This window comes from Podarcis liolepis, assembly GCF_965112155.1.
Source record: "Podarcis liolepis genome assembly, chromosome: 10".
NCBI classification, from domain to species: Eukaryota; Metazoa; Chordata; class Lepidosauria; order Squamata; family Lacertidae; genus Podarcis; species Podarcis liolepis.
In genome coordinates, this window is record NC_139562.1 from 28,025,551 (window position 1) to 28,044,748 (window position 19,198).

Here is a 19,198-nt window from a genome sequence, read left to right on the forward strand (position 1 = left end):
TTTAAGATTATTCTTTTTTATTCCTTAGGTTCTATGAGATTCAATTCTGATCCGTCCACCAAGAACAAAGATGTTGGCTGTGCCTTCAAGCTGCAGTTGCTGCTGCTGTCTGGCTGCAATGTTCAGGTCTCTTCCTCTGAAAAATAAACAGAAGTTTCAATGGCGCATTTGCTGCCATCCCAAGCAAAAGCAAACACCACGGAACAAATAAGCATGGCCACAACATCTGCTCTCCTTTCCACACAATCCTTAGTTGATCTAAACTTTAGAGACAACACAAGTATTGAACTCCAAGCAATGTTAAGAACATAAGAGCTTGCTGGATCACAGTGACCAATCAGATACCTCTGGCTTTGTAAAGAAAATTTGTGGTTTGTAAGCAAGAATAAGAAACTGACAATCTGTAATGTAGCCTTGTGTACAGCCACAGTTTGAAAAGTAAAACAGAAAGCTGAATCCTAGGGAACATACAAAATCCGTAAGCTGGTATTGGTCTCCCCAACATAAACATGTCAACACTTTATCAATGTTAACTATATGCCATACTTAAATTCTGCTCAGATCCACATTATATCACTCCTGTGGCATGTACTACTGGTCACCATCTTATCTGTAGTTATGATGCAAACCAGATGGCAACTAGCGACGTGACACAGAGAGGAATAGGCTGGTGCATAGACAGCATGCTACAGAATCCTGCAACACTGCATGCAAATTCTGCCCGTTTTGGTTCTACTCACCGTTGGCTCTGACTGGTTTTTCCTATGAGTTAATGGCACCCATATACACCTGACTTATGGGCTTGCCCTTCCTAACCTGCTGCCTCCCCTAATGTTTTGGACTACAGCCCCTATCGGCTTCAGTCAGCAGAGCTGTGCTGGATGGGGTGGATGGGAGCTGTTGTCCAATGTGTCTGGAGGGCTCCAAGTTGGGGGAAAGCTGCACTGCACTCTCCTGTGGCTATATCTGGACAAAATGATGACAGATTGCAGAAGAATGAAAGCTATCCTCCCAGCACACAAGCTTCTTCCAACGTAAGAGTTGCAAGACCAGAAACTTGTCGTTTCAGGCCTAAGCTTAGCTAGAAGGCATGTGAAACTCTTATTACCTTCCTCTTCTTCCTCTTCATCGTCGTCATCATCATCTTCATCAGAGCTGAAAGTGCCATCTGGCAGGCTGTAGATACGGATGACTTGCTTGTTGGGGTCTTTCAAGATGAGGTACTTGCCCTCATCCAGTTTCATGCAGATGTCAATGACACAGCGCAGGATGCCCCAGGCATTTTCCATGCTTAGATTAATTTGGCTGGCGAATTCATTAGGTTTGAACTGCTGGGTGCCCAGGATCACATGGCGTGCAGAGTCTTTCACATGGTACCGGGAAACATACCTGACAAGAAGGGAGAAAAGAAGACTTAGAAAGTGCGAAGCTGTAGTCCAGCCCACCAGCTACAGTAGGACTAAAAAAGAATAGCAGGCTAAACAATTTAAGTAAGACGACTGGTGTGGTGCAGTGGTTAAAGAGACTGAGCTACAAATCAGGGTTTGAATCTTGACTCTGAACTCACTAGGTGACCTTCCTTTAGGAACGTTGCTTTTGGTCTTCCTGCCTGACTTGCCTTACAGCGGCTTAGTCATGCTGGCCACATAACCTGGAAAGCTGTCTGTGGACAAATGCCGGCTCCCTCGGCCTGAAAACGAGATGAGCACCGCAACCCCACAGTCGCCTTTGAGTGGACTTAACCATCCTGGGGTCCTTTACTGGGTTGTTATAAGGATTACGACTAGAAAATGCACACAAGCTCTTGACAAATGTTAAATATTATTAAAGTGTCAAAGACCCATCTCAGTAATTTTTAATCTAGAAAAGAACCTATTTGTTAGCCCCTTCCAAGAGGTAAAGGACGCACTTAGTCCAGGAGTTAAGACAGAGACGGAGGTTGAATCTACACACATATAGAAACCGTTCTGAAAATGTTTTTTTTTTTAAAAGCATTTTTTAAAATACATTGAATTCTCCATAAGGCTTACAATCGTCATCTAGTGTCACATTGTATATTGCACTTAAAACGTTTTATTTGCAGCTGTATAGCTGAGTCTGGACAAGGGCCAGCTATATCCCAAGCTATTAGCAGAGAATTCTCAATACGAAGAGGTGCTGGCCAAGTTTTAGAGCTCAGAATATTTAGAGCTTAGAATAAATATTTAAAGTATTTATTACAATGGTACCTTGGGTTACGTTACCTTTGAGTAACATAATTTCGAGTTACGAACGCAGCAAACCCGGAACTGTATACTTCCGGGTTTTGTGGCGTGCTCAGAAGTGGCACCTCCGGATGTGGACTTCTCTGAGTAAGTATGGACCCCTGGGACAAATTAAGTTCGTATCTGGAGGGTCCACTGTATATGCCACCTCAAAGAGGTGAATAATGTAAACACATCAGTAAAATGTCACAATGTATTAAATTTTAAAAGAGCTGGCTTGTCCCCCCTAAACCTTTTCCCCTCTTGTAGTACACCCAAGACTAAAACAAACAAACAAAAAACTATCCACACTGTATTCTCTCACCCCAGTTTAAGATACTCTGATCCAGCCAGCAGTGCACAACATGTCCAGCGAGCAAGTTTGTAGCTGTTGTTTTTCAGCTCAGTGGCAATCACAGCTCCTCTCTGGGAGTCCAGTTTCTGACGCCAGTCCACTCCATTACAATGCTAGAAAAATTAAGAAAGGATTAGGATTGTACACAGCATCAATTATGGCACACTGTGCCAAGTCAGGATCTGGCTACGAAGTTGAAGAGTTCATGCAACTGATTTCAAAATTATTTGTAATGCTGGAAAGGAGGAACCCACTCCTACCTAATGTGGCAGAAATTCAATTAGTGGGGACCTACAGATCTTTTTCCAGCATTGACCAAAGAAGCAAGAAGTCAGTACTTTACTTGACTCCCTTTAATTGGATGGGATGAGGGAGAGGGAATTCCAAGAATAAACTATGCCACAGTTAAAGAGACAGGCCAGTGGAAACAAATGATGTCCACACAGAAGAGCCTACATATTATCTGCTTTTTCTTACCCTTGAATCCCATTCATTCAGTGTTTTTGTGTTGATGAAAGATACTTCTCCATTGGCTCCAGTCATCACTCCATCGTGTTCACAGCGTACTATCAGGTCTATGTCATCTCCCAGCTTCCATCTCCGGTACCTACAACCAAAAATGCTTGTCAGCAACCTTATAACAAAAAATCCACGTGAGCGCAGTATATACAGGTGGCAGCAATGGGAATTTTCATGGAAGCTGCAACAAGTTTGCAAACCACACCTTGAGGTACTGTGAACTCCCAAGGTCTATTCATGTGTCAGAAGCAACAACTTACCGGTATGCAACAGAAGCCACCTCATTCTTATCCATATCATCTTCCACAAATGGGTTTGGATTGGGAAATGTGTATTTTTCTTTCCCCTGTAAAGACACACACATGCAAAAACTTTTATCAATGACATCAGATTACATGGTCAGGAGAGTCATGGCTGCCTTAAGACATGGGAAGCTTCCAGTACTCTGGTTTGAGAAACATTAGCCACTGTCTTGCTACCTAGCCCTTCCTCGAATTTTTCAAAAACATGGCTTTGATGTGGTATCCTGTTTACTAGCAAGACACTTCCCCCACCAGGAGTATTCTGTGGAACCTCCCAACAGCCATACAACTCTATCTGGAGGCCCTATAAAACAGAAAATAGATGGATGTTATCTTCTTTCTGCTTGGTGACAGATCACTCCCACATCAGCAGGAAGTTCTAAGTGACCTTAGTCAATTTCTTTCTGAAATTCTCTGCAGAGGTAAAATCCATTACCCCTTTCAATCTTACCATTCTCAGACATTGCTGGGAGAAGTTGTGGTTGATGTAGGTGGCTTCCATAGCAAGGTTGCGGGGTGAATTGAAGGAGTTGCCCTCATCCTGTGGTGGTTCATTAGCAGTCTCACTCACGGTCAGGAGGTCTGAGGATATAGCCAAACATAAATGGAAGTTCAGAAGGTTTGCCCCAAGAGATAACTCTAAAAGATTCACTTCCCCAATCATTCCATTCCCAGCCACCACCTGTCCCGTTTCAGTTTTGTAATGTATATACAAAAACACTCACCAAAATCAGAATTGTCCCTCTTGTCAAAGAAGAGTTTGGATCCAACTCTTTGGACAATGATGTCCCAGGAATATACAGAACGAGTGCAAGCCATGAGGGTAGCTAGGATGGCATCTGTAGCAAATACATTCCCCTGAGTCTTGGCCAACTGTGCATAAAGAAAAGTCATATGGATGAGAGCAGGAATCGTACAAGCAAACTAATATAGGCTGTACCACCCTCCAAAGTTATATCTGTAGGATTATCTGCTCTCTGAGGCACAGGGGTAGGGAACCTGTGATTCCAACTCCCATTAAGTCCAGCCAGCATGGCCAGTTGCCAAGGTTGATAGGAAATGTACCCCAACAGAATCTGGAGGGCCACAGGTTTCCCATCCCTGCTGTAGATGATGTTGTCAAAACCATGCTCTCATAGATTACCAATGGCATTTGCATCCCATTTTCCAGCAATTAAAATCCAAGGGAAGGCAGACAGAAGAGTCCCAATAAATGCAAGGATGAGATCTGCTCTCCTGCACGTCAATTCTATCCTTAAGCCAAAAACTTACTCCCCTCAAAGTTAAGAACTTTGGTAGATGAGCAGAAACATAAGAAGTAAACACTTCCACTTGCCTCATTTATTATTTAGCTGGGTTTTGTCCTAGCATATTTCCAAGCTCCACAGCAAATTGCAAAACATATAAAGCCTCTCTGAAAACTCTCACATCCAACCCACTAGCTCCACCACCCCAAGCACAATAAATAGGAAACTCCTCAATACTAAGAGCTAGCTCAAAGAGAAATGTCCTGCAACACTTTTGGAAGATGCTCTGACTTGGGCTTTAAGGAGTTTCCAGAAAAGGGAATTCCACTGTGTGCCAAAGCTATGAAGATCTCCTTGCCTCCCCCGCTCTTTGCACGGTCAACAGGACACACTCTTCTCTAGTCCAGTATGTCTGGCTGCAATTTCTAGTCTCAGACTTACTAAGCAATATTTCATTAGACTAACCTGCCTTGCCCAGTGCAGTACCATTTTTAATGACTTAGTAAGAAAGGTATCTGAAGTTACAAGCAAACAAGCCCTCCCTTTTTAAACTGAGGTATTTTAACAGCCATGTATAGGACAAACTACAGAGGCATATTATACCTTGCGAATGACTGGATCATCGGTAGTAGTTACAGTATGGAAGATGCGCTTGATGCTACGAAGGGTCTTTTCATTTCTTGTGGTGATGCGGTCAAAGGCTTTGTCATAGTATTCCAGGGCCCCACAGCACTCTCTGCAGGTACAAAGAAAAGATGATCATGATTTGTACTCTCAAGAACAAAGGATAATAAAAAGTGGACTAATGGGTTCAGAAATACTCATGAAAAAGAAACCCAAGGATCATTAAGATCCCATGGCACCTTTAAGGTTCAATGCCTCTCCTCTGATCTGTCAACCTCTATAAGCAGCAACGTCACATTTTAAAGCATCCTTCCCTAAATGATGCCCTCCAGATATTTTGGAGGACAACTCTGATCACCCCTGACCACTCTCTCTGTGCTAGCTAATAGGATCTGGAGTCCAACAAAGTAGATGGCACTAGGTCAGGGAAGCCGCCCAGAGTGGCTGGGGCAACCCAGTCAGATAAGGGAGTCGTCATGTGCATCCTTGCCATGAAATCCCGAGCTCTAAACCAGATTCATTGACAAGCTCCAGATCCTAACAACCAGTCATATATTCCTGCTCATATTGAAAGTCAGGGATAATTCAGGCCTTGTTAACCAAAAGTCATTTTATGTCCCGTTGTCAGTTGTAATGGTTCTAGGGGTTGCTCGTGCGTAAGCCGGTGCTTATCTTCCTGGCTAGGTGCAAACACCTGGCTGGGTTGCCAAAGTGAACCTTTTCTGTCCAGACAGCCACTCACCCGTGGCTGACTCAATCGCTGGCAGAATCCGTCAGTGGGCGTTTCTTAAACTTCTTCCAGCAAAGAAGCTCTTTGACGCCTAGTCTCCTCCTACTCTCTCTGCGCGAAAGCTTTCTGCGCAAGGAGGGCGTGGGCAGCGGAGGACCCCTACTCTCCCCGCTGGTCCCAGGCAAGGAGTCATGGGACCGCCTCGCCGCTTCCCCCATCTGCCCCCCTTCTCCACTGGTGCTACACTGATTCTCTTCCCCAGAAGATGGGCTGCTTCTCCCGATCCCTGGACGCTCTCTGGAATCCCTCTGGATTTTGCTCTCTCCCTCCGGCACTGATGGCAGTTCCCTGACATCAGTACTCAGAAAGAATACAGAAAGTTACAATGCCCAGCAAGGCAGTAATTCTGGTTTAGGTTGTCCTGACATCTAATCACAGTTTGTGTCTTGTATCAAGAAATAAGCATACTGTATTAGTTAAACTACTTGGAGGCTGTTTTTTTTCTTCTTTTAAAAAAAGATACAAATTGTTGGCCCCAAACCTTCAGCTGTCTCAAGAGACTTACATGTCCTGAGGGTCTGACACCTCCAAATATCGCATCTTCATCAACCTAGGGAAATCCATTTCCTCCTTCACCTCCCAATCACTGCGAACTTCAACAGAGGAGTCACGGGGTTTCTGCCATGCAGATAGAATAAATAGAAGAGGCAACACATCAGTGTGTAAAATGGGAACAAAAGGTGAAAGTGTGAGGGGAAAGACAGGCAGCCAAAGAGAAAGAGGTTTACCTGAGATTTTTGGTCCCATTTTTGTCTCACTCCAAACTGCTTCTGAAACTTCTTTTGGAGACGCAGTCTATCTCTGAAATGACAGAAAACTGTCAGAAAACTTTACCATCAAGGCAAAGGAGCCTGCTGATCCCAAACCCTTTTTCCAGAGTAGAGAAACTGGAACATGAATGGCTAACTATAAAAGGGTTTTCTGATCTCTTGGGTCAGAGTTGCTAAACAACCAATAAGATGCAATTTCACAATCCATGCAACAGTAATAAAAATTTAAAATATGTGACAGCAGAGTCTGGGAAATTTAGTAAGCAATTTGCTTTTTCAAGAGATTCAATCAGTTTGATGAAACTAGCTCTGCTTGACAATTTCTAAATTGTATGTTCTCCCACAAACACAGCAAGCTTACCTCTCCTTCTGCTTGGCACTTTTAGGGAGCGTCTGCATGTTAAACTGAAGGATGTTCCGGCGGTCCTTATCTCTCCGGAGGTTTCTCTGAAAGCGAGACAGCATGGAATCAAAGGGCCTACCTAGCAATCAATCCTGCAAAGGATTTCTGCCCAATATTCACTGTAATGCACGAGTTACACTAGGTGTGGGGAACCTGTGGCCCTTCCTTATGTGGCTGGACTGCAAGTCCCGTCAGCCCCAGCCAGTATGGCCAATGGTGAGGGGAGTTGTAGTTCAACAACATCTTGATGACCGTCCCCATTCCTGAGATATGCTGTGAAAAGCACCACTAAGTGTTCCTGGGAGGCATAATAAGCTAGTGTGTCACCAAAACCTAAAAAAAAAAAAAAGGGGGGGGATCACTACTTGATAGCCATACACATTCCAGCCTAAGAACAACAAAAATGAAAAACCACAAGAAGTCTCAAACTTGCAACAGCTTGTTTGAAAAAGATAGTTATCAATGACTGGGGAATGGGAGGGGATACATCTTCAAAATCCCATGAGACTGTCCATTAATGACAGGGATGGGGAACCTGTGCTCCCCTTCTGCAATCTTGTTTTGATTCCAGCTCTCAGCCAGCATGGTTAGTGATGATGGAAGCAGTAGACCACGGGTCTTTGGCCCTCTAGGTATTACTGGACTACATCTCTTATCATACCTGACTACAGGGCATATCAGCTGGGAGTGGAGACAGGACAGGGGAGAGACATGTTAGCTACTAGAGTTATAGTGCAACAAGGACAGCAGGACCGCAGGTTCCCCATACCAGATTAAGGGGAAGGTTGTCTGTTCCCTCCTCAATCTGTCTCTTTCCCCTCAGAATATCAATTGGGACAGACTAGCTATATGGCTCAAGTCTAATCTCTTCAATCAAGCCACATCATACCTGTGCAAACCTCATGCGATTCCTCTGGTAAGCTGTCTTTTGTGTCCGTGCCGTGTCCACCAGTTGGAAACTGGTTTCATCTTCCTCATGGAAATAAGCATACTGGCTTCCTCCACCAAACTGGGATGAATATTTATCTGGGAAGACAATTGTCTCAGTCATCTTAGAGTGCAAGACTGGGATTTCCTAGAAGACAAAGAACTAGAACCGTCCTACTTTCAAATAGGAGCTGAAGCAGAATTATCTTTGTGTAACTGCTAAGAACAATGGATGTGATACAGTCGTGCTCCTTTGCCCAATGGTAAATACCATGGCTGATCTCAAAACAAGATGGAGATTTCCTCTTGTAAAGTTCCAAAAAAGAAGCTCCACTACTGCTGTAATCAGTGCAGAAACACGATGTGCCCTAGTATTCTGCTTATCTGTAGTGTTGATATGCAACTGCACCAGTGGTTGCATTACCAAATTCCAAAACTACTATTTGATACAGGCAGCAGAAATTTGTTTAGGGAGAGTAGGTCTTAATGTTGCAAGCCAGAGGTTGCACAGTGTAGAGCCTATGGATGACAGTATGCATGCAAAGTATCTCTTATGGCACCCATGGACAAATCAATAAATATCCCCATAAAAATTCATAGTGGATTTTGTGAACTTGCCTCTTTTTCTGCCCTTTCAGATGTGGCAGCCGTTTCGTGTTATGCCACACCCCAACAGCAGCCACTTTGTGACTGGTGCCAACTGCACTCTCTCAAAATTCCAAATGTGCCCACCAGCCCAAAAACATTGGGAACCCCTATAAGCAGTGAAGGAATTAGAGGAATGCAGAAAAGCTTACGTTCAATGCAATTCTGTCTTGTAATGAAATGAAATGCAGGAGAAACTATAAAGGACATCTCCTGGAAGTTCAGCTTCAGTATTCTTATTGTATAGATATTGGTCAAAAGACAACAATCCTGAAGGAGTGTCTCCACCCCCATCGTTCTGCCCGGACACTGAGATCCAGCGCCGAGGGCCTTCTCGGTAGTGGCACCTGCCCTGTGGAATGCCTTCCCATCAGATGTCAAGGAAATAAAAAACTACACAACTTTTAGAAGACACCTGAAGGCAGCCCTGTTTAGGGAAGCTTTTAATATTTGATGAATCATTGTATTTTAATATTCTGCTGGAAGCCGCCCAGAGCGGCTGGGGAAACCCAGCCAGATGGGCAGGGTATAAATCATCACCATCATAATTTGCCCTAAGCCAATAACGAAGCCTCTTCAGCCAATGTAATGCCAACTTCATATACTGTGCTCACTGGCACCTTATTATAACCTGATCTTCCATATGAAATATATCAAACAAGAGCAATCACCATCATACTTACTCGTATATCGCTTATCCTGGTAAGTAGCTCCTGTCCAGTCTGCAACCTGGTCAAAATAAAAACAATGAGGAAATAAGGCTGCTTTCACGCATGCCACAAACTCATTCAAAGGATTTTCAACAGAATCTCAAAGATCGTTTCTCCAGCCAGCTAAGTTTCTGAGTGTACTCAAAATATTAAGACATCAAGATCTTTACTTGGGGAGAGATAATGAGCTGATGTACACATGACCCTGGCCGGTGTTTGTGTGCTGTCCACAACTTAGCTGTAACATGCAGAATTGCTTATTTTGCAATCTGCTGGAATCCCACTAGAAAGTCTCTCATGCTCTTGCTAAACAGTTGTGGAGATTGGTAGAAAATGGAAGCAGACATTCTCTATATGGCAGCTACCCATCCTTACAGGGAATATACTATGGCAAACACCTGCACCATCCATTACACTGCTATAATGCCCTGAAGGGCTAGGAAACTGGAATTGTCTTAAGATAATTATTAGCCAAATTTCCCCCCAGGTCCGGACCTGTATGCCTTAACGCCATCCTATGTCATGAAACACATTAGGTCAGAGCTTGCCAATGATTCATGATTCAGATTCCATTTTTAACCAGGCAATGTAATGTAAGCCAACACAATCCAGCACTGAGATGAACTGTACATCTCAGCTATAATTCTGTGAAGCCCAATAGGGACCAAAATGATGTTCCAAAAATTCACTCCCTGAAAGACTTAGGACAATTTCACTCATGGTCTTTTTGCCCTGTAAGTAGTACTGTAGGAACTGGGCTCCTGAAGCACATGGTAAGAGTGCCTTTCAAAATCTAGCCCTTAATGGAAAACATCAGCCTAGACAATGTACAAAAGCAGTTAATAGAAATTTCTGTGCAAGGGTGTGTGAAGAAGTACCTTTCCCAGCCGATCTCCTTTGCTGAAGGGCTGGTAAGGCATATCTTTGAACTGCTCTGGAACAGCACATGGACCCCATCCTGAGGGATTATCCTGGATCACGGGAGCCAGGAACTTTGCCATCTTCTATAATTCTAGTGAGAAAGGAGATGGGAGGGGGAAGAGAATAAGGGGATCAAGTAACTATAAAACAATAGTGCTTATTCGAATAGTAGGATCAGCAAATACAGTCAAACCTCAGTTGTCAAACGTAATCTGTTCCGGAAGACCATTCAACTTCCGAAAATGTTCGACAACCAAGGCGCAGCTTCTGATTGGTTGCAAGAGCTTCTTGCAGTCAAGTGTAAGCCACGGAACATTCAGGTTCCAAAAAATGTTCAAAAACCAGAGCACTTACTTCTGGGTTTTCAGTGTTCGAAGTTGAAATGTTTGAAAATGGAGCCGTTTGAGAACCAAGGTTTGACCTGTACTTGTTTTTAAGGAAACAAGAGACACACACAGGTTTTTTTGTTTTTTTTTTAAAAAAGGCCAGGCCTTCCAGTCACATCCTTAAAATTACTGACTGACATATACACACTGGGAATGAAGTACTTCTATTGAAGTCCTGTACTGTAGTTTATTGCCGCCAGGCTACTGCTTAAATAACAAAGCTGTTCTCAACATATTCATATGCCTATTTAGGGAGTGGGTTTATTGGTTTGTGTTTTCGTTTTGCTATCTTGTATTTTTATGTTTCGTATTTTTATGTTGTGAACTGCCCTGAGATCTACGGATGAAGGGCGGTATAAAAATTTAATAAATAAAATTCACGAAGCGCTGACTACATGGTTTTCACCATAGTTGTGCCTTATTAGCAAATGACTGTTAGCTGTATTTATATATAATTATACCCATGCTCTCTTTCTACATCCAAAGATGAAAAACTGGTTGCAGATTGGCTCTCTCAAAAAATACAGGTAGGTAGCCGTGTTGGTCTGCCGTAGTCGAAACAAAATTAAAAAAATCATTCTAGTAGCACCTTAGATACCAACTAAGTTTGTTATTGGTATGAGCTTTCATGTGTGGGCTTATTTACAAGCCAGCTAAGTGACATCTAGCCCAGCCTTTGCCAACCTGGTGCCCTCCAAACGTTTTGGCCTACAACTCCCACCAGACTCAGCCAGTATGGCTGTCCTAAGTCACACCAACTATTCTAAAACTAGGTCACACAGACCTGTACTATTTGTGCTCTCTACACACAGGCAGCAAGTGAATAATAAAAAACCTTGCTATGTCTAAAATAAAAAGGTTTTTAAAGTCATTTCAGTTATGATAAAGAGCCTAGTTTCTAGATACAGTACTAGAAACGTATGTCATTCTGCTTTCCCCACTTCTAGACTGAGAGCTTCATGAGGTATTCAACCCCTGAGAATGGGTGTGTGTGAAAGAGATGGAGAGAAGAGATAAAGGGAGGGGGAGGGAGATCAGCCCTGAACACAGCGTCTTGCTTGCAGGGCTCCTGGTGGGGCGAACCAGGTAGGGCAACCCACCCTTCCGCCCGCAGGCCTTCCCCCCCCCCCCCACCAAAGAGATGACAGCGGCAGAGATGGTCGCCAGAAACTAGGCCCGAGCCCTTCAGCGGGGCAAAGCGTTCTCTAGGTATGATGAATAACGGCAGGCGGTGCACGAAAGAGGCGACAGCCCCGACAATGAACCCAGCATTTGTTCGAAAGGGCCTGTTCCGAGGGCCCGTCCTGCATCCGGACACGGTGCAGACCGACGAAACGTGCTGAAGGCCGGGGCGGGGGAGAGAAAGATGCCGGCATCCTTCGTCGCCGAGGCTCCTGGACCAGCTCCAGACTCATCTCTCACCTGTACGGACCAAGGAAGGACCCGATGGCGACGGATTCGGCCCCGGTGGGGCGTCCAAGCTACGAAGCGCGGCCCTCAGGAGCACAGAAGTTTTGCAGCTAGCTCCCACTTCCGGTCCGGGTGCACTGCTGTGGCGTCATCACGCCGCGACGCCAGAAACGCCGTAAAAGCGTAGAAGGGATTCGTCTGCCTTGCGGTCGGCAAAGGAAGCCGAGCGCTCTGTTTCCCCATAGTAGGCTAAGCGGATGTACTGATGTGGCACAAGCTGTCGTGGGCTATAGAGCTCACTTCCTTAGATACGCGAAGTGGTATTCTCAGTTGTCTGGTTCATATTTGCACAAAGAGAGGGAGAAATCTAATAATGTCGGATGTCAGTGCAGTGCTAAATAAATGATTATTTTTTTTTGAGACAATCCAATTTGGCAGTGCAATCCTGTGCGTGCCTACTCAGAAGTATTGAGTTTGGTGGGTCTTTCTTTAATTTGCTGCATTTTTTTTATTGTTCACCCTCACAGCACTTTGTAATTTTAGTAGTTTATAAAGATCCGCTCCAAGGCAAGTAGACACACCTGGAATTGTGCTGCAAGTGACGATATTTACAGCAGTGAAAATGGGTGCTAACGCTTATCATTTTAGCACAGATTTCTGGTTTGGACTGGTTTGGATTTCTTCTTAATTTTTCATCCCCAAATTAGAAGTGGGAACTGCTCACAGAAGTCATGAGAGAATTCTCAGATTTGAGAATGATTATGTTGTGGGAGCAAATAGAAGGATTCCTGCTCTTTCTCATTCTGATCATATTTTGGGTGATATATACATGTATTTTTTAAAATAAAAAAAATAGTATAGGCTACTTTCCTCTCTGGCGCTGCCTATCATTGTCACTGGCTCCCTCAATCAACTATACATCCAGAGAATGCTGCTGGGGTAGTCCAAAGCTTATTATGAAGGTTGCAGGAGAAGAACTTGTGCGATCAGCCCAAAGCCTGATCCAGTCCAGCATCCTGTGGCCAGCCAGATGTCTCAATGGGAAGCTTAAAAGCAGGACCCAAGGGCAATAGCGACTCTCCACTTGTGCTTCACAGCAACGGGTATTCCAATGCATACTGCCTCCAATAGTACAGGTAGAGAGCATAGCTATCATGGCTAGTAGACATTGCTAGCCTTCTCCATGAATTTGACTAATCTTCTAATGCCACCCATATTGGTAGCCATCAGCAGGTTAAGAAGATTAACCGTGTGATTCTAACCTTGTCTTAAAAGGTAAAGGGACCCCTGACCATTAGGTCCAGTCGTGACCGACTCTGGGGTTGCAGCTCTATAGGCCGAGGAGCTGGCGTTTGTCTGCAGACAGCTTGCAGGTCATGTGGCCAGCATGACTAAGCCGCTTCTGGCGAACCAAAGCAGCGCACAGAAACGGCGTTTACCTTCCCGCCAGTGCGGTACCTATTTATCTACTTGCACTTTGATGTGCTTTCAAACTGCTAGGTGGGCAGGAGCAGGGACCGAGCAACGGGAGCTCACCCCGTTGTGGGGATTCGAACTGCCGACCTTCTGATCGGCGAGTCCTAGGCTCTGTGGTTTAACCCACAGCGCCACCCACGTCCCAAACCTTGTCTTATTTAGGAGTAAATCTGACTGAATGTACTGGGTTAGGATTGCAACCTTAGTCTCTTACTGAGCTCTGTTTTGAACTTTTGTATAAATGAACAAGGAACTTGTAATCAATTTCTGCATCATGAGGTTTCTTCACCACTAAGTCAAAGGCCCATGTTACCTAGCACCGTCTCTTCTAATTGTAGGAGGTGACCAGAGCCTCTTGCAGAAGACTGTCCCAGACCTGCTGTGTCTGAGAACCTTGATGTGCTTTTTCTAGGCTCTGATTAATTCTTTTACCCAGATCCCTTAGGGAAATGAGGTGTGTGTGTGTACTTTGTGCATGGATGTAGCCGGGGGGGGGGGAAGGGGCAGCTGCTTCCCCAATCAAGTTAAACAATAGGAATACTAAACTAACTGACAAATCACATTGGTTCTGTCCCCCCTAACAAAAGTCCTGCCGCCCATAACAAAAATCCTGGCTACGACATGACTTTATGTTTGTGTTAGGGGGACTGATCCAGGCAAGTAGGGAGAGGATACTAGAAGGAGTAGTGCCCACAGCACTTGCTGAAAAATACAAATGTGCCTCTGGACCTAAGAAAGATGGTGACCCCTGCAGTAAGGAAAAACCAGTGGGATCAGGACTGCTCCGAGACATTTTGCTACCTCTGGTGAAGGACAATTCGACCTCCCCAGTGCTGGCCTTGTCATTAGGCAAAGTGGAGTGGCTCCCTCAAGCACTAGATGTTGTTGTGTGTGGATGATGCCACCAAAGGCAGGCCATCTCTCTGTTGGATCTCTGTGTGCCAGGTGGATCACATTGTGTCCCTTTAAGTTAGCCTGCTGTGCTCAGGTGTAGTGGTGGACGCTGTCCCTTTACCTGTGTGTAAGGTTCCGTTTCCAATGTAATTGGTTTATGTATGTTGAATAGAATGGGCTTCAACTTCTCCTTTGCCCCAAGCGACACAATATTTGAGTATTTTCATTTAATCCTATCCCGATTCTTCGGGCATATATACTGCTTGAACAGTAAAGGGATCCCCTTCTCCTCACTGGCGTGTGTGTAGGCTTACTTCAGACTGACATTGCTTACACATCAAATGGTGTGTGTGGCTGGTGTGTGTTTTGGCATCTGGGGAGGTGGGCCTAGCTGGAGCAGCTAAACAGGATTAGTGCTGAAATACCCTATGATTATGTAACTGCTTTAGGTATTCATTTTTGCCCACATCTATGCTTTGCAATAGATGTTGTTTCCGTGTGTTGCTCTGGTTCGCCAGAAGCGGCTTAGTCATGCTGGCCACATGAGCTGGAAGCTGTACGCTGGCTCCCTCGGCCAATAAAGTGAGATGAGTGCCGCAACCCCAGAGTCGGCCACGACTGGACCTAATAGTCAGGGGTCCCTTTACCTTTACCTTTACCTTTATGCTTTGCAATGTATGAGCATGCAGAAGGTCCCAGGTTCAATTTCTGGCATCTCCAGTTAAGACTGAGAGAGACTCCCCATCTAACATCTTGGACAGCCACTGTGAGTCAATATAGACAATACCAGGCTTGATGGACTAATAATATCTGTTGATATAAGACAGCTTTCTGTGTTTGTATGTTCTATGAACCCCAGCAATTTGATAGAGCTTTAACCCCCTCTCCCAAATGTTCTAAGAATCACTGAACTAGGGCCTTATACCAGTCATGGATATGCAATGTGATCCCCCCAGATGTTGTGAACTACAACCCCCATTGCCCCTAACTATTGCCCATGCTGGTCGGGGCTGATGGGTCAAGGGATGATGGATGTTGCTCCCAAACATCTGGCAAACATCTGATTGGAGAAGGCTGTCTCATAGAAATGGCTGAGATTTTGTGAATCCAAATAGTGTGACTCAAGAGCTAGTTGCAACTTGTTTAGATCATGTGAAGGAGAGATGGTTCTTGATAGTGGAGACGAAGATGCAACATGGTTTATCAAAAGACCTGATTTATCAAAAGACCTAAACAGCTGTGTGTTCATTGCTTGAGTGTCTTGCCTTTGGTTTAAATAGCCTGTTTGGCACTCCATTTCTTTGTTCGTCTAGGTTGGACGTTGAGATAGCAGGATGAAATTTGGTACACTTGTTCAGGTTACCATTCTACTTCTCAGCTTTGAATTCCTCTTCAATGCTTACACTCATTTCCATATGGTGAAAGAACTATATAAAGCTGCAATATCTACCTTGGGCTGATAAGATGGAAATATAGTTGGTGTGCACATATAGAATGGCATTTTGCATATGAAGGGACACAGGTGGCCCTGTGGGTTAAACCACAGAGCCTAGGGCTTGCTGATCAGAAGGTCGGCGGTTCGAATCCCTGCGCTAGTAAAGTGAGATGAGCGCTGCAACCCAAGAGGCGTCTGCAACTGGACATAACGGTCAGGGGTCCCTGTACCTTTACCTTTACATATAGAATGGCATTTTGCATATGAAGTTTGAATATCTGCTTCTAACTTGCTTTCGAGGGATAGGGAGGAAAGATTCAAAATAAATTATAATGTGAGATCTGAAGCAAGGTCTTTCAAATATTTGCTTAGTTTTATAGGAATTTCACCTTCTCTTCTACCTATAGAATTTTTAAATGATGCTATGGTCCTATTCTTATGCTCCTGATGGATATTATTTTTGGGGGAATCTGTGCTCTCTCTCCCTGCTCCTCTGACTTTGGAAGTGATAGGTGTCTAGCTATTAAACAATCTCTGGGACAGTTTTTCTAGAGAGGCTTTTAGAAAATGACGCAAGGCTTTCCATTTTAAGAGGGCCTCTGAGGTGTTGTTATCAGCTTGTCTTTGTAGCAGTGTAACCTGATGTCCAGCTCATGAAACCCTTTAATTTTGGTTATAAATGGTTAGTGTTTTATTCTGTTTAAAATGCTGAGAGCTCGTGTTTTAATTTCTATAAACTGGCTGCATTTTATGATTATATGATTGTCACAGCCTAATTCCATTCTTAAAGCTGCTTTGATTAGCCTGTGCAAAAGATTGCAGCCTCTGTTATGTACTCTGCTCACACAAGCATGGGATTCCCCCCCCCATCCCCTTCCACCTCTGCCTTGCCACTGTATAGATTTTTGTTGCTGCTGCAAGTTTTCTGTTTCTGCAGAACGCCTCAATAGCTGCGGATTCCCTCTCCTTGTGCTGCTATCCTCAGCTCCCCTAGAGGGCTGGGTACCCCACTCTGTGAAAACCTTTGGTCTCTGGGCTTCTGGTGTTGTCATTCTGATGCTAATGCCCAGAAGCAGTCCTTTAAAACCTCTCATTTATTGAGCTTTTATTGAAAGGATGTCACGGATGTGTGACTGGAACAACCTGTGCCGTGATGTTGCCAGAGCACAGATAATAAATTATCAGCCTGAGCCACAACTGCACTACCCTGGCACCAGCCTCTTTGAAATAAAGGAGGCTGGCTGCAGTGGAGAGTTTGAAGATCAAAGATTGTCCTCTAATATCCTCTCTCTCTCTCTCTCTCTCTCTCTCTCTCTCTCTCTCTCAGTATGGAGGTTGTGAACTGGGCAGGCTTAAACTGCAGCGGTGAGCTACTCCCACCAGAGAGCGCTGCTTCCTTCTAAATGGAAGGTGATGCTGGTGGAAGTGAATATCAGCATCTAGATATAATTAATAGGACGCAAATTGTTGTGATTGACAGGCCCCTGGAGAGTCCTCTCCTATATTTTATTTATAGCTTGTCTTTGCCAGCTCCTCACTAATGTAACTAATGACCTGTCTAGAGAGGTGACTCCATTTTCTTGACCCTTTTAACTCCTGCATCAGGACAACAGTGGCCTGAGATGCTTCTCAGACTTTTGGATCACAGCCTCCCTTTACTCTCTCTTCTCTCCCAACCAATCAAGCACCAGCTACTTGGTTTGAGTGAGGACATGGGTGGATCCTCATAAACACAGCAGTCTGCAATACATTTGGTGAGCCAGTGTGGTGTAGTTGGGACCCGGGTTCAAATCCCCACTCGACACCCACTCATGAAGCTCACTGGACCAGCCGCTGTCTCTCAGCCTGACCTACCTCGCAGGATTGTTGCAAGGATATATTGGGGAGAGGGAGAACCACAGACGCCATTTTGAGCTCGTTGGAGGAAAGGTGGAATTTAAATGCAGCAGCAGCAACAACAACACATGCAGTGGAGTGTGAAGATTTGGGTTGAACAATGATAGTATTTTTCTGGTTTAGGTTTCTGGAGAGCTTGCAGGGATTAAGGAAAGCAGAATTACAACAAAACGACCAGGGGGGGGAAAATCACAAATCACATTGGAACAGAGAATGGAATGAAAGAAACATTGCAGCATCAAAATCAAAATAAAACTTGGGGCAGAGGAATAAAACCCACCGAGCTAAAACCGTATAAAACCACAACATGAGGCTTGAGAACATGAAAAAGGGACTTGCTAGGCAGTGGAAAGGTGCTAAAATAGCTGTTCGTCTGGTGGGCCTTTATGAAGATGGCATAGCTGAGGAGCCACTACTGAAAAGGCCTCCTTTTCTTATGACCAATGGCCCTCATGGGGTGGGGGCACTTGAAGAAAGCCCTCAAAGAACAAACTCAGGGTTTGGGTAAATACACTTGGAAAGAGATGGCCCTTTTGATTCCAAGTTGCCAAACCATGAAAGGCTTTAAAAATTAAAACCAGCACTTTGAATCCTTTTATTGGAATGTTTCTTGATATTCAGATCACAAGATGAGTCCTGCTGGGTCGGGCCAAAGACTCATCTAGTCTAACACCCTGTTCTCATAGCAGCCAAGCAGATGCCTTAGAGAATCCCAACAATCAGGACCTGAGCGACAACACTCTCCCCGCCTGTGATTCTCAGACTGTGGCATTCAGCAGCATCTAATAAATGAGCTGGAAGTGGAATAGCAACTCTGCTTCCAGGCTTCCGGAATCCAAGTAACAACCTGTAGCTCCAAATGGTGTAGTGGGTGGGTGGCAACAATTTTAATTGGTACCGTGGTAGTAGAAGCCCTAATGTAGGTGGAAAGGTTTAAATATTCGGTCTCCTCTTTCTGCACTCTGTGTCACGATCCCCCCATGCTGCAGTTTGGGGCAAGGAAAAGAAAGAGTAAAGAACAGCTATTGCTGGACCATAAAGAAGGCTGATCGCCGAAGAATTGATGCTTTTGAATTATGGTGCTGGAGGAGACTCTTGAGAGTCCCATGGACTGCAAGAAGATCAAACCTATCCATTCTGAAGGAAATCAGCCCTGAGTGCTCACTGGAAGGACAGATCCTGAAGCTGAGGCTCCAATACTTTGGCCACCTCATGAGAAGAGAAGACTCTCTGGAGAAGACCCTG

The 19,198-nt window shown here is 44.6% G+C and overlaps 1 protein-coding gene and 1 long non-coding RNA gene across 2 annotated transcripts; one reads left to right on the top strand and one right to left on the bottom strand.

The window, feature by feature from the left end:
• On the bottom strand, positions 1-12,519 carry EIF3D (eukaryotic translation initiation factor 3 subunit D). Its single transcript, XM_083462340.1, has 15 exons — positions 12,265-12,519; positions 10,414-10,547; positions 9,509-9,554; positions 8,143-8,279; positions 7,212-7,297; positions 6,809-6,881; positions 6,586-6,698; positions 5,270-5,402; positions 4,145-4,292; positions 3,871-4,001; positions 3,378-3,463; positions 3,076-3,205; positions 2,569-2,711; positions 1,109-1,389; positions 1-136 (listed from the first exon to the last, which is right to left on the bottom strand). The coding sequence occupies exons 2-15, from the start codon at positions 10,534-10,536 to the stop codon at positions 123-125; spliced, it is 1,644 nt and encodes a 547-aa protein (XP_083318466.1). The 5' UTR covers positions 10,537-10,547; positions 12,265-12,519; the 3' UTR covers positions 1-122.
• On the top strand, positions 12,473-18,134 carry LOC310687391. The gene is made up of 2 exons (XR_014516402.1): positions 12,473-12,572; positions 18,089-18,134. It is a non-coding gene; the product is annotated as an uncharacterized lncRNA (long non-coding RNA).
• Positions 18,135-19,198: the final 1,064 nt, after the last annotated feature.

What these genes read in the sequence shown, in the direction of transcription:
- EIF3D (XM_083462340.1), bottom strand. Translation starts at nt 10,536, where the DNA reads ATGGCAAAGTTCCTGGCTCCCGTGATCCAGGATAATCCCTCAGGATGG. An exon ending in AAGGAGATCGGCTGGGAAAG is followed by an intron (nt 9,555 to 10,413) that starts GTACTTCTTCAC and finishes TATTTTGACCAG; the next exon opens with GTTGCAGACTGGACAGGAGC. An exon ending in TGAATGAATGGGATTCAAGG is followed by an intron (nt 2,712 to 3,075) that starts GTAAGAAAAAGC and finishes TAATTTTTCTAG; the next exon opens with CATTGTAATGGAGTGGACTG.